The 13,670-nt window shown below is 37.1% G+C and overlaps 6 protein-coding genes across 16 annotated transcripts in view; 3 read left to right on the plus strand and 3 right to left on the minus strand.

Annotated features, from left to right (window-relative positions):
• Window positions 1–1,084, plus strand: part of Mgat2 (alpha-1,6-mannosyl-glycoprotein 2-beta-N-acetylglucosaminyltransferase) — a 33,410-nt gene extending 32,326 nt beyond the window's left edge. For all 6 annotated transcript variants that reach the window (XM_076527101.1, XM_033465309.2, XM_033465343.2 and 3 more), the window contains one exon: window positions 90–1,084. In XM_076527101.1, coding sequence (XP_076383216.1) covers window positions 90–318 — 229 coding nt within the window. In that variant the 3' untranslated portion in view covers window positions 319–1,084. The remainder of the gene's footprint in view (window positions 1–89) is intronic.
• On the minus strand, window positions 1,075–2,700 carry LOC117217641 (protein D2). Its single transcript, XM_033465401.2, has 5 exons — window positions 2,417–2,700; window positions 2,196–2,308; window positions 1,979–2,099; window positions 1,468–1,681; window positions 1,075–1,392 (listed from the first exon to the last, which is right to left on the minus strand). Exons 1-5 carry the CDS (start codon window positions 2,433–2,435, stop codon window positions 1,254–1,256), a joined length of 606 nt encoding a protein of 201 aa, XP_033321292.1. The 5' UTR covers window positions 2,436–2,700; the 3' UTR covers window positions 1,075–1,253.
• A 154-nt stretch (window positions 2,701–2,854) lies between these two features.
• Window positions 2,855–4,107, minus strand: LOC117217626 (protein D1). 3 transcript variants are annotated; one of them, XM_033465373.2, is made up of 3 exons: window positions 3,950–4,107; window positions 3,394–3,645; window positions 2,855–3,292 (listed from the first exon to the last, which is right to left on the minus strand). In XM_033465373.2, the coding sequence occupies exons 1-3, from the start codon at window positions 3,972–3,974 to the stop codon at window positions 2,940–2,942; spliced, it is 630 nt and encodes a 209-aa protein (XP_033321264.2). In that variant the 5' UTR covers window positions 3,975–4,107; the 3' UTR covers window positions 2,855–2,939. The 3 variants fall into 3 exon arrangements, with proteins under 3 accessions (XP_033321264.2, XP_033321277.2, XP_033321270.2); XM_033465386.2 differs by having other exon boundaries at window positions 3,954–4,090; XM_033465379.2 differs by lacking the exon at window positions 3,950–4,107 and adding an exon at window positions 3,770–3,943.
• A 1,457-nt stretch (window positions 4,108–5,564) lies between these two features.
• Window positions 5,565–8,744, plus strand: RnrS (ribonucleoside-diphosphate reductase subunit M2). Of its 2 annotated transcripts, none has more exons than XM_033465357.2 (7): window positions 5,565–5,832; window positions 6,755–6,814; window positions 6,883–7,071; window positions 7,144–7,379; window positions 7,444–7,672; window positions 7,753–7,971; window positions 8,050–8,744. In XM_033465357.2, the coding sequence occupies exons 1-7, from the start codon at window positions 5,644–5,646 to the stop codon at window positions 8,200–8,202; spliced, it is 1,275 nt and encodes a 424-aa protein (XP_033321248.2). In that variant the 5' UTR covers window positions 5,565–5,643; the 3' UTR covers window positions 8,203–8,744. The 2 variants fall into 2 exon arrangements, with proteins under 2 accessions (XP_033321248.2, XP_033321257.2); XM_033465366.2 differs by lacking the exon at window positions 5,565–5,832 and adding an exon at window positions 6,325–6,614.
• A 36-nt stretch (window positions 8,745–8,780) lies between these two features.
• Adi1 (acireductone dioxygenase 1) lies at window positions 8,781–10,020 on the minus strand. The gene is made up of 4 exons (XM_033465265.2): window positions 9,887–10,020; window positions 9,528–9,647; window positions 9,283–9,462; window positions 8,781–9,226 (listed from the first exon to the last, which is right to left on the minus strand). Exons 1-4 carry the CDS (start codon window positions 10,007–10,009, stop codon window positions 9,092–9,094), a joined length of 558 nt encoding a protein of 185 aa, XP_033321156.1. The 5' UTR covers window positions 10,010–10,020; the 3' UTR covers window positions 8,781–9,091.
• Window positions 10,021–10,043: 23 nt separating this feature from the next.
• Window positions 10,044–13,654, plus strand: LOC117217479 (uncharacterized). Of its 3 annotated transcripts, none has more exons than XM_033465126.2 (2): window positions 10,044–10,172; window positions 10,513–13,654. In XM_033465126.2, the coding sequence occupies exon 2, from the start codon at window positions 10,619–10,621 to the stop codon at window positions 13,457–13,459; it is 2,841 nt and encodes a 946-aa protein (XP_033321017.2). In that variant the 5' UTR covers window positions 10,044–10,172; window positions 10,513–10,618; the 3' UTR covers window positions 13,460–13,654. The 3 variants fall into 3 exon arrangements, with proteins under 3 accessions (XP_033321017.2, XP_076383214.1, XP_033321025.2); XM_076527099.1 differs by lacking the exon at window positions 10,044–10,172 and adding an exon at window positions 10,264–10,386; XM_033465134.2 differs by lacking the exon at window positions 10,044–10,172 and adding an exon at window positions 10,305–10,440.
• The last annotated feature ends 16 nt before the right edge of the window (window positions 13,655–13,670 follow it).

Genomic DNA, 13,670 nt, shown 5'->3' on the forward strand with positions numbered 1-13,670 from the left:
ACTTCTCGTGACTGCACTTGGTCTTGACGGCAGCCCGCGCGTACCTGTGAACCGCTTATTCGAGGCCCGTTCGTTGTTTTTCGTTCCAGCGGAGTTCACCACAAGAAGACGAACTGCGAATCGACCGCCGCGATCGCAAAGGTTCAAAACGTGTTAAAGACCGCTCAGCATCATCTTTTTCCCAATCAACTGACGCTGACCGTGGCTGGCACTGCGAAAAAGACGAAACTCAGAAAGGGCAACGGCGGATGGGGGGACATTCGAGATCACCGACTGTGCTGGAACATCACCGTTTACCCGGATCTCGCTCTGCCGTGAAATCGAAACGCGACCGAGTCGCTGCGCCGTCTCTCGACGGTTCGTCTCAACGGTTCGCCCCGACGTTTCTGCCACGGCACCACGGCTCCTCCGTACCTCGGATTCCCGTGGAACGCGAAAGCTAATCGCGCGCTGCCTCCGCGTATCCTTTGATTTCCAACGAAAGACTCTCCTTGTACAAGTTCCTCCGGCGAAACTAGACTCGCTTTCACGCGATTCCTGGGTCGAGCCTCTTCCGTATCGTCGCAAGATTACTCGGACTTGCACGCCTAGCGACTCGATTACTAAATTACGATTACGCGAACGCCGTGCCGGCGTCCGCCGTTTTTGTCACGAACATCCGCAACGAATCGACGTGACCCAGCGTATAACTAGTTATCATCGCGACTCGAGCCTATGCAAGTAGCTGTACATTTACTTTCCCCGCCGTTTTTTCTCCCTTTTAAACACACGTACACACGATACATTCACACGCACGCACGCACACGCACACGTACACGTATACACGCGCGATCACGCACACACGAGACCTCTCTTTATCCCTTTTGTCTCTGTTTCTATTCATCGAAGAACCCTAACGCGCGAACGAACGAGCCACAAGAGAACGTTCGCGACAAGTCGAATCGCGAAGCGACCTCGCGAGAACCTTTGCCATTCACGAACCGAGTCGAAGTTATGTCGAGTCGAGTCGCGACATATACATAGGGTACATTTTATATTTATAACGACGTCAACGAAAATAAACGAATCGACCGATTTTCTCGTACATGTTTTTATCGTTGAAACTTTATTGAATCGCACCAACGTGTCTCCATCGATGCTCGTAGCGCGGATCGTATCCGAATCTGGGTTACTCTTACAATTAGTACCACCACCTTTATCGCTCTATGTGTTCTGAAACGACGGGCCGGATGTACCGGAAGCCTGTGCCGCGCTTAAAATCCTAGCAGCTTCGCGTACTTCGGCACATTGTCGTCGTACTCCGCTTTCATAAAGTTTCCCGCTATCGGACCCTCTAAATTGTACTTCTCCGCGAACTTCTTTATAGAGAATCGTCTCCTCTGTTGGCCGTCCCTGCAATCACAACATCGTCCCCCAATTAGCGTATACCGCGACGCGATCGTCCCCGGCAATTGTACCGTCTTTCACCTGTTGCTCAGCCTTCTCTCGTCGAACGTGATGGATCCTTGATTCTGTTTGTAAACGAGGAAAACGTATCGATGCTTTCCGGTCCCTTTGGGTGGCGCCGGGCCCACGTATTCGGCGAGTACCTCTCCTTTCGCGACGTTCTCCTCCGGTATGTTTCCAACGAGCCAATGCCGGAACTCGCGATTGTAGCCCTTCCTTGTCGGTGCATCAGGATCTGCGGACAATTGCGATCGCAGCGGTCAACCGATATGTGTACCGTCGATAATACCCGATACTTAACGATAATACCCTCGAGACGGATACGATCGCGTTGATTCGACGCAATCGAACAAACAAAACCTGTTTCTACGCGTCTACTCGCTGGTCACGGTGAAAGCCGGTTCGTGCCTCGAGCCAAGGTAAAATTAAGGTCGTAATCTTCTCTCCGAGACTCGAACGAGAACGAAAGCGGATGGAAAGCGAAGTTCAAAGAACATTTTCGAATTACCAGATTCCGAGATATCCCGTTTACCTGTCATTACGAGCGTGTAGAGAACTCCTCCATCGTGTTTATAGTGGATCTGAGGTATCTGTTGCGTGTCGGTCGGTGTCAGTTCGTTTCCAAGCTCGACCGCTTTATCTCCATAGCTGACCTAATTCGTGCAACGTGCAAACCATCCGGATTAGACGTTGTCGTACGTAACCATAAACCATAAGTAACGCGTATAGCGCGACGAGCGCAAACGTACCTCGATCTTCTCGACGGGCGCCGAATCTATAATTTCCGGCACGATTTTGGCCGCCTCGAATTCCGACTGAACGTTTGCTGCCACGATTACGCGGAGACCGCAAATAAAGATTCCTGAAATGAATCGAACGCTCGTTTATTTCACGGTGATTCACAACGATTCGAACAAAGTAAGCGAATTCGTGCCTAGGGCAACGAACGTAGCTACGCGCGTTCACCGACCTATGGCTAGAGAATACATAATTTTCTTGTTATATTTGTTCGCTCGATACCCAACCGTACGAAACTGCGGTTCGAACACCGCCGGTAAAACCTTTTATGCATATATTCCTTCCACCGGTTTCTCCTTCCACGCACAGCCTCGATGCTCGATGTTCCATCTACGATCTGTGAAACCTCTCACCGGTTTAGCTCGATGCTCAACTTTTCCTTTCCGATGTCCTCCGAACGTCAACGTCGAACCGTCTGAACTCCCACCATCGACAATGCGTTTCAGCTTCGACGATTCGCTATTCCACCTGCACCTATACGAATACGCTCCTACGCGACGTTCCTACTCGTGCATTGACCGTACCGTAGACGTTCGAAATTTAGAACTCCATGTACGCGATACCTGAAGCTGGGAAATGGCACACTTGCAGAGGAAAATAACAATGCCGGTTAGATAAGTAAGAGATTTAATGATACGTCGTAGGTTACATTGGAAGAATTGAGTTCTCCGCGAACAAAGGCTTCAGGGACGATTTTATCCTTCCAGCTGTTTGTAGAGGAGGGGAACGTAGTCGTCGAACTCCGCCTGGTACATGTTCCCGGCGATGGGATCGCCGAGTTTGTACTTCGCGGCAAATTTTCTTATCGAAAATAGTCCTCGGTTGTCGCCGCTCCTATTCGTTAAGCGTTTCTCGTCGAACTTCAGCTTCTCGGACTGCTTGTACAGCAAGAAAACGTAACGATGCAACCCGGTGCCCTTCGGCGGACCAGACCCGACGTATTCGGAAAGGACCTCTCCTTTCGAAACGTCCGCACCAGGAATATTTCCTACCAGCCAGTGATGCCACTCACGAAATTTCGGATCTTTACGACTCGGTGCATCAGGGTCTAGAAAAACATGATCAGTTTTTGGTAAGATTTTCGATACGCGTGCGTGCGGCCTGTATATCTTTGATAGCAGACATTCGGGAACATTCGGGAATACATACCGGTCATGCATAGAGTATAATAGGCGTCCGCATCCGCATCCCAACTGATTTTTGGCTGATCCTTGACTTGCGTCGGAGTCAACACTTTTCCAATGTCGACGGTGATATTGTTCGGATAAGCAACATTTAGTACTTTCTCCGGTGCTTTGTCGACCACGTCCGGCACTATGCCGTGACTTGCCAACGATTCAGCCATCGAGGATAACGAACGCGCAGCAATTTCCACCAGAGATTTACTCGTAATCAATTTCGCTGAAATAATATGAAACGATATGTTCAACAGCCAAAAATAACGTGCTTATCGATATCGCGAATGACTTATGGACTCGAACAAAAACAAAGACGAAACTAGATTATCATCGATTGTAGAGCCTACATTGGTAAAATGTAGTCGTAATCGGTCGAATCGGCGAATTGCAATTTTTCAACTAAAGATTTCGCTTAAGTGTCTAAGGCAGACACAATCTACCGCGTGTCGTTGAATAATTTACGTAATACTGAAAATCCAGTAATTATCGTAGCTCGTCTATCCAATTGATTCGTTCAAATTATGTACTTGCGGTTAATGCGAGCAGTCTCATGCTCAATCGTCACGAATACGAGCAGATCAGCACATGTAACGTATCGAACGGTAAGAAGAAAACTGGCAGACTAGCAAAACTGGTACGGTAACTTCGATCACAAAGGCGCTACTTCCACGTACGTATTTGCGTACATATTACAGAACATACCGCAATTTGAAACTGTACCAATCACTTTGCGAATTCTTTCGTGTTCTACCAATCAAACTATACATTTCAACCTTTGGTCATTAAATTCATGCAAAATGAGACCGCCAAAGAAAACAAGAGCACTCGCTATCTACTAACATGATACTCTATGGCCCATTCGTAGCATCGCGCAAGCAATGATTTCAATCAGGATCATCGATCAAATAAAAATGTAATAAATTAACCATTTATTAGAAAAAATAAGTTGTTAGAAAATTGTATTAATACAAAATAATATGGTTCGAATAACGCGCGGTAAAGTGCTCTGAGACCTGGGACCACGGTGTAACACCGTGCCTGGGACACGGTGATAGGGACTGGGACTTGGGACCAACTGGGACCAACCGGGTCCAACTGGAACCATGGACATCGATCGCGTTTGCCTTCTGTCGACACCACTGAATTATGACATAAATTAATAACATAGATTAGGGCATAAAAAACTAAACCAAGAGTACAGTGTTATTTAAGAGAATCTGTTGCATCGATATTATATAAAAACATAAATGACGGTATTATAAAATTTAATTGAACTTCGAAGTTTAGTTAATTATTATGTTAACTAATATTGTCGTTTGGTTTTCTTACACGATATAGATACAACGGATTCTTCTCTGAACAGTTCTATGCCCTCGGTTTATTTTTTCGTTGCTTAGTTTTGTCATAAACTGTTTTTAAGCTGCTCTCCATTATGCATATATGGTCCGTTAGTTCCCGACTCGTATAGTGCCAATTGGGATAATGGATAAATACTCAAACTATTAACAAATCGACTGTTGGTACTTTGACTAATAGTTTGAGTGTTTTAACGCTATGTTAATTAGCGCTGTATGGACACTGAACGAAACTTCAAAATTTCACCACCGGATGCACCACTGTTTGGCCGGTTGTTTGAGCATTTCGCCATTAACTAATTGACGCTGTACAGAGCCTTGAACGAAACTTTTCAGCTAAAGATGTTCCTATGTCTTTCAGTTTTATATAATCGAGGAAGATAAGACAAAAAGTTTTAATACATGTATGGTTTTGTGTATCAGGGCATTTAAATCCTGGCACGTAAAATAAAACATTTGGAATTGGAATTGGAACAAAACTTCTGGATATTATCACAAGAGGCACCACTGTATCCATAAAATAATTCTGTCCGAAATGTTCATAACGTCTTATGGTAAAAGCGGAAGAAATCATGTATCATTCGTATAATCATTGCGGTTTGCTGCTAGTTCATGTAGCAATGACTTTTTCACCGCTACGCGCAGGCTCTTTAATCACGCGGGAAGGCACATATTTCTATATTACTCTTTTTAGACATAAATTCACTCGTAAAATAAAGTAAATTATTTTAACAGGTTTTTATAATGGTTATGTGCATGAAAATAGCTTTGTTTCTCTGTCGCGAAGTTTTGGCGCCAAAAGACAATCCAGCTGGTTGGTCAATATCGATTTGGCGCGAATAAAAGTAGACAGACGCCAAAAGTGGATGACGCTGCCTATTGCTTTCCGAACATTCAAGCACCTGAATTGGAAGAGGATATTCTCCTACGAGACGGTTCTTGTAATAGTGAGTTTATCTTCATTTCAAACAGTAAGAATATTCACGATGGCACTGCAAATCTCAACGAAGGAAAATATCCTTAGAAATCTCGAAGAGATTTCACTCAAAGAAAAGGTAAATTTAGTTTTATTTTCTTGTTTTACGTTAGTTCTGAATTGTTTGTTAATTTTCCGAAAAATGTCCCGCCCTGGTTGTCAAACATTCACAGTAAAGTATATTTAATTTTATTGAAGTTAGGCAAATTTTTTCCACACATATTATAGGTGTCCATATTTTCGATAACATTTAATTTTTTCCACATTCAAATTTAAAATCTTCGTCTTCTTGAATGATTATTTGTGTATTTTTGACGAAATAAAGATATCTTTTACACTATTCATATTTATTATTTTCATTCATGACTACACATATGAAAAGTTGATGTAACATGTGAATAATGAGTCACATGTGATCAAAATTTCTGTTTGCTTCTATATCTTATTATCGAAATTATTGTACACATTAATAATAATCAATAATTATATTTACGAATTTAGCGAAAAAGAGAATTCTTTTATGGATAAAGTTCGTGCGGTACGATAATACATCGCTATAAAAGGTTAAGTTCCACAGAGATGAATGAGTAATACAGTGATTTAATATGCACGTAATAAAAAGAAACTTAATTTTCTTCAAAACTTAGAATGTTGGCAATTTATCTACAATATAATTATGATATAATCATGAATCAATATAGGATTTTATTGGGAAGTATTGCAGTTTCCTAGTGGTAGAAATCTAATATGTTCACAATAATTACATAGATATTGCATACAATCGTACAATTTGTTGCATATTTTGTTTCTAAAATCTTTCTTTTATTTATAATGCTGTCGAGGAATTTAATTACTGCCCGTGTAAGTAGTGAGTCAAATTTGAATTTAAACAAAAAATTTCTTATACAAACCTATATAAGTACACTGTTGAGTATTATAAGTATGAGAGGGGACATTTAATATTTTAGCCTACATAATCTCAATTAATTTTTCTTTTTCAGACATCTAAAATCTTATGTACTTCACCAACCATTTCTCATGAATATGGAGCAAAGAATGGGGTAAATAGTACTATATTACCAGCAAATTGAATATATCTCCTCTTAATAATACATTTTATTTTTGTTAGTTGATTAAGACAAAAGCAGTAAAAAAGATACAACTAAAGACAGATGAATTTAACAAAGAACTGGAACCACTACTTAGAGAAAATCCTCGTAGATTTGTTGTGTTTCCTATTCAGTGGCCTGACATTTGGCAGATGTACAAAAAGGCAGAAGCTTCTTTCTGGACTGTAGAGGAAGTGGATCTCTCTAAGGTACAACATCGACATACTTTCAGAATTTTTTAGAAATTAAAGAATACTAACACTGACTTGCATTTTCTGCAGGATATTCCTGACTGGAACTCTTTAACTTCCAGTGAAAAACACTTTATATCTCATGTACTAGCATTCTTTGCTGCCTCTGATGGAATTGTCAATGAGAATCTGGTTGAAAGATTCAGTCAGGAAGTGCAAGTTACAGAAGCACGTTGCTTCTATGGTTTCCAAGTTGCTATGGAAAATGTGCACTCAGAAATGTATTCTTTGTTGATTGATACATATATTACAGACGCTAAAGAAAGGTAAACTTTCAATATTTATGTTTAGATGAAATATCCTTCATGATGTAAGTTATTTATCTCGCAGGGATTTCTTATTTAACGCGATTGAGAATTTGCCGTGCGTCGCAAAGAAAGCTAACTGGGCATTAAATTGGATAAACCATGAATCTGCTACGTTTCCTGAACGAGTAATAGCGTTTGCTGCAGTAGAAGGAATCTTTTTCAGTGGCAGTTTCGCTGCCATTTTTTGGTTGAAGAAAAGGGGACTTATGCCTGGTCTTACATTCAGCAATGAACTCATTTCTAGAGACGAGGTTCGCGAATTAAAGACTTTTTTGCACATTTGAAATTTTCTACAAAAACGTCTTTATTTTAAATTCATTCCATTTTTCAGGGTTTACATTGCGACTTCGCCTGCCTAATGTTCAGACATATAATACAGAAACCGTCGAACGAACGGATTATTTCAATTATCAAGGATGCTGTCGCGATCGAACAAGAATTTTTGACAGACGCGTTGCCTGTCGAAATGATAGGCATGAATTGCAAGCTCATGTGCCAGTACATTGAATTCGTTGCAGACAGACTACTTGTTGAACTGGGTTGTGAAAAGGTGCATAAATTTCTAATTTAGTTATTTTATATATACTGTAAGTTACTAATCTATTATTGTTTATTATTCCATATTTAGGTTTATATGTCCGGAAATCCATTTGACTTCATGGAGCATATTTCTTTGGAGGGTAAAACAAATTTCTTTGAAAAGAAGGTTGGAGAATATCAGAAATGGGGGGTAATGCAAGACAAAATTGAAAGCACTTTCACAGTGAACGCTGACTTCTAATTTAATAGATAAAATTGTTAGAGAAGCTGGCCATTTTTTGTCTTAAAATGAATATGCAGGTATCAAGATTTCTCAAATTTATACATTTTGTAAACATTCTTTGTATATGTACCTGTGTGGACTAAGGCAAGATGGTTATCTTCTTTAGAACTGATTAACAATTTACTATAATTTGAATCTTAGAAAAAATAATTATATATATATTGCATATTTATTTTACTTTCGATTTGATCTTTTACATCTTGACAATGGAATTTATATTCAATTGACACTTTAATTTAGTTTTTACGTGTAGTTTTGTTATGGTTCATTATATATGTATATTATTAATTGCGACACTATCCCGCGTAATGTTACCTGCTAGATAAAGAGTTGTAAAGAATTATTCAATAATGAATGGAAGCTTGAAACTTCATAACATGTAATAAAAGATTAATGATCTATGATCGGTACTTTATACAAAGAATTCAGTATTCGCTTAGATAAGATATTTGTATGTATGTACATAATTTCATGAAAATAAACGATTAATTTCTAAACAATATGCGATAATCTCATGAATTAAGAATGAATGCAAGTTTTTCCAAGTTGAAGGATTTATTTTTTAAACAGGACATACAATAAATTCGAATTACAAAAATATATGCATTTATCTTCTATAATAATCATTCATATAAACAATAAAAATTGGATATCCGGAAGACATTAGCGTATGTATATTGCTAAGTGTACAAATAAGTAACCTACTATTCTCTGCTGTTCTACTATGCTGCTATTCTTATTAGGCAAACAATTAAACAAATGTTCGGAGATTAAATTTTACTTCGCTAAAGTAAAAAGGACAGTAGATTACTTTTCAGTACATCAAATACAATTTATTAGCAAATGTTTAAGCAATTTGAGCTTTGAAACCATTGTTCAAACGATTAATGTAATTTTTTCGACACTCCATGTTATCGGCTGGTCTGTTATATGGTAACCAGACGGGTTCTCCCACAAAGTAACGCTTTGCTTTGATGTAATTCTGAAAAAATCGATACACAGAAAACTGTTCAACTTATTGAAAGAAAAAATACTTACATTTGTGTCCAAAGTAAATCTGTGATATATACCACTGGGAATAATAATTAAATCTCCGGGTACAACTTCGATACGTATCCAATTATCGTCTTTGTCTCGTGCATCAAAATATCCTGATCCATCCAAAACCAATCTTATTTCTTCATCTGTATGAAGATGTTCAGTAAAAAAGTTCTTCAACTAAAAATTTAGTGTTATTAATAATAATTGCGATATATAGCATATAGTTTATATAAATTTCTTACCTTTTCTTCATAATTTGGTAAACATTCTTTCGAACATGTAATTTCATCTTCGTACGTATAACCGCGTTTCTGTCTCAATTCTGTCAGTGTATTGTCATTTTGGTAGTTCTCATAGTTGACCTGCGATAACATTCTAGACTTAAATTTTGTTTACATTACTGGCCGGTTAACTGCGCATTTAAAACAAATAATTAATTTGTGATTACAAGTCGTTTGTAGATTAAACTGTAGTAACTATATTTAAATATAGTTACGAAATATGAAACGTGTTAGTCGTCTATGAAATAATTAATAACTATTACACGAAAATGATTACGAAATACTTGTTAGATATGGTACGTATTAAACTTTGATCTAACCTTGAAATATTCGACACCTGTCTTTTCGAACAGGTCTTCAAGGGAGAGAAATTCTGGAGGTACTTTATGGTGTTCTAGCCGTTGATCGGCGTTGCTCTTGTCCATGTACCACGCACGAACCATCTTCACTTTATGAAGAAATTGTATCAGATTGCATGTAATTTTTTCCGATCGTTATTGACCAGTGACGTAACCCATATGATAAGGTTATCATGCATTATGTACCGGTATATTTTTTCGTGGACCATAAGAACATAGGACAGAAATAAAATTATCAACACCGATGGTAACGATATTTCTTTCTGTTCAAAACACGACCCAATAGGGCTCTACGAGTCACGAGAGATGACGTGAAAATAATTTCAATGCGATGTAAATGTATACGTATGTAATTATGATTTGAAGTGTCGCGCCTAAATGGGCAGCGACATGCCATGTTGATCACCGGTCGCGTGGTCAATCCTAAACACTTTTTAATACATTTTTTATTATTATTTAACGTATGTACAATATATGTATATTCATTTTTATATAGTGTCTATCATTTTGGTTAGGTAAATGTGATTGTTAATACACAATTGAGTTCTGTATATTCACGTTTATTAATAATCGTAATCAATTTCCAGAGATATAAAAGTATATAAATTCTTATATACAGAAGAACTGATATGTACTGTGCACCAACTCAAATAATCCTACAAATTGGACACTAGTTTAATAATTGCGGTGACAATGGATGAACTTAATGTATTTTATAAGAAGGTTCAAGCATACCTGACAAAGAAGAATCTAATCTGTGGAGAATTGCAGTTTCTTACTTTAAGAGCAACATCTGAAAGTATTGAACACATTGAAGACATATGCGATTCAATATTGAACATATTTGACACTTGTAATATACCCACAAGAGAAAAGACTCTGGCCAATGATAAGAAATGTGCTCAATCCTACATGTATTTATTATTAAACACTATGTTCAAGAACCAAGAACGTTTAGGAGAAGACATTGTCAATGGTCATTTGGTTGATATGTGTCCACCTATATCTCCATATGTATTTTTACAAATATTGTGGAAACTTGAGTATGAAAAAGTTTTAATGCAATCTTTTGTTTACATGCCTTTTGATCTATTTAACGAAGTATTAGCTATACTGACGAAATGTATAGAAGAATTACCTTATCCAAAATCAATGAACATTATATATGATACAATATCAATTGCATATGCTAAATTTATCACATTAAACAAAGTTGGTGTACAATCTCAAAATCTTGAGGAAAGTATAAAAAACTTCCAAAATAATTTCCAAGAGTTCCTGCTGCTCTTAACAAATCCAAAGATTGTACCCACAGCAAAATCGTCGGATTTAAAGAAAAGTGAGCGTGGTGGTATCATGTTGAAAAACTTGGTTTCCGTGGTACAAAATTGCTTGAACCTTAATTTCCAAGAAAATCCTACGTCTGAAAATCTTGATAAATTATATAACATAACGTTTGGAAAGGAACCATATGAAAAATATGAGGACAGTCAAATGAAAATTGCTATAGCAACGTTAAATGCAGATTTGATGGATATATTGTTAAGTAAAATTAAAGAAATCGATTGTAATATTTACTTGAACTGGGCCGAAATAGACGATGAAGAAAATAGTATGATCTCTTTGCAACGTTCTATTGGAATTAAATGTTACTATTTCCTAGAATTGATCAAGAATAATGAGGAATTGTCACAGAATAGTGATCTGATAGTATGTTTGCAGCATTTATCATCGAAACCAGATCCCAGTGAGTCAAGTTTTGTTTTAAGTTTACAAGAACTCTGTTGTGCCATATCCCAAGGTAAAAAGGAGCTTATCAAGGAATTGTTACATAGGCACAAAGAATGGGATAGATCGATACTTGATTTTGTTTATATAAACAAATCATTACTAGAAAAGAAAGACTGCTTGAATCTATTACAATACTTAAGTTTTGTTCTTGCACAGTCAACGGACGAAGAATTCAAGAATCTCTGTTACACTTTAGTTATGAAAATATTATCATCTCAGAGTTTACAAGATATCTATGAAATCGTAATGATGTATGTGACAAAACATGATGGCAAAAACTACTTAGAATCTCCACATACGAAAGAAGCATTTCACGATTTTATCACACGAAACTCCAATGTGCTAACATCAACAAATTTGAGAATTGTTCTACTATTCTTATTAAAGAATCTTCGATTAATATTGACTATAATTTTGAAAATAACTATCGGACATCAGGACTATGAAGGCACAATGATTCCCGCCAACGACACGCTTCTTCTACATCCCTTTATGAAAATTAAAGAAGACAATAATGAAATACTTCTAACTAGTACCTTAAGAACTATTTGTGTAGAGGATGCACGATGGAATAGAGTGGCGTTCATGAAATTTATAAGAGTCCTATTAGAAAATGCCGTAATCGACGAAGATAAATTGATGAACAATGTCTTCATACCATACTTGGAGAAAGACACTGTCAATCTAACAAACATAAATACTGTTCTCTACAGTATTCATAAATTGCAAGCTCAATGTACTAAAAATATAAATGTTAAAAATCTGATTATAGCACTTGCTAAGAAAATGTCTTTTTTGAGAAAGGATAAATATAATTCTAAATTCGTGAGCAACGAAACTTTTAGTCACATAACAAGAATATTGACATATTTCTTGGAAACTAAGAGGCATGCAATTCCTTATTTTACCAAGAAAGAAATATTGAATCAGATTCTAAGCATAATTGAACCAATAGATCAATTATATTTCACATCGTTTTGGCGTTTAATGCGGAGAAACGCGAATGTAATTGATATAACAGAAGATTACGAAAGGCGTTGTTTCAATGTGATAAATAAATTGAAAGAAGACCCCACAACTCCGACGAATCTGAGAGACTATTTGTCAAATTTAAAATTGTTAAGAGAAGACTTTTTGCGACATTTAATTACTAGGTCATCCAAAGTGGAACATCATACGCTAAGTAAACAACTTACCAGAATTTTCTTGCATTGTTTTGGATGGAAAGACCAGTTCGAGGCATACGATAATTTCTCTCGTTTAACAATAGAAGCCTGTTGTTTATCATTAGAGTATCCGAATATTGGTGGAAACGAACTATTTTCCTTTTTATTTATGTATTTCACACGCTTTACTAAATGGTTTTTATCAGTTGAAGGTACAGCAGATGAAGGAAAGGTATACGAATCGTTGATTGAAAAACTTCGTCAACTTGAAAGAAGCATATACCAGACACGTTATGCGAATTTGTACGACAGTTGTTTTACAAATTCGAATAAAGATATGCAGGACGATTCTAATAATCTTAAAGAACTGTTCAACAACTGTAAACGGTTCTGTAATTTGTGTTTCGAGTCTTATGATCCAAATCAAAATCAAGCTAAATCAAGATTAGTATTTCATAATCAAAAAATTTCTAATTTCTATGTAATTCATGAAATCATTTCTGCTTGTATGAAAGTACCTGCAACAGAAGCATACGAGTGTATCAAAAGAATGAATGAACTGTTTGTTTCAAGTTAAATTGTTTATACCTGTAAGGTATACTTATGTTATTATAGCAAATTGTGATTTTTCCATTAGTTTATGTTTATAAGTCCTCCTTCTTTATTACGGACCATTACGACTGATTTTCTTCCTAAATACGTGTGTCCATTTTGTAATGATTTCTTATTTTAGTGGACTAGCATTAAATAAAATTCTGATTTTCATGTTTTATTTACGAGGATCAATT

Source organism: Megalopta genalis, chromosome 17, assembly GCF_051020955.1.
Source record: "Megalopta genalis isolate 19385.01 chromosome 17, iyMegGena1_principal, whole genome shotgun sequence".
In the NCBI taxonomy this organism is placed as follows: domain Eukaryota; kingdom Metazoa; phylum Arthropoda; class Insecta; order Hymenoptera; family Halictidae; genus Megalopta; species Megalopta genalis.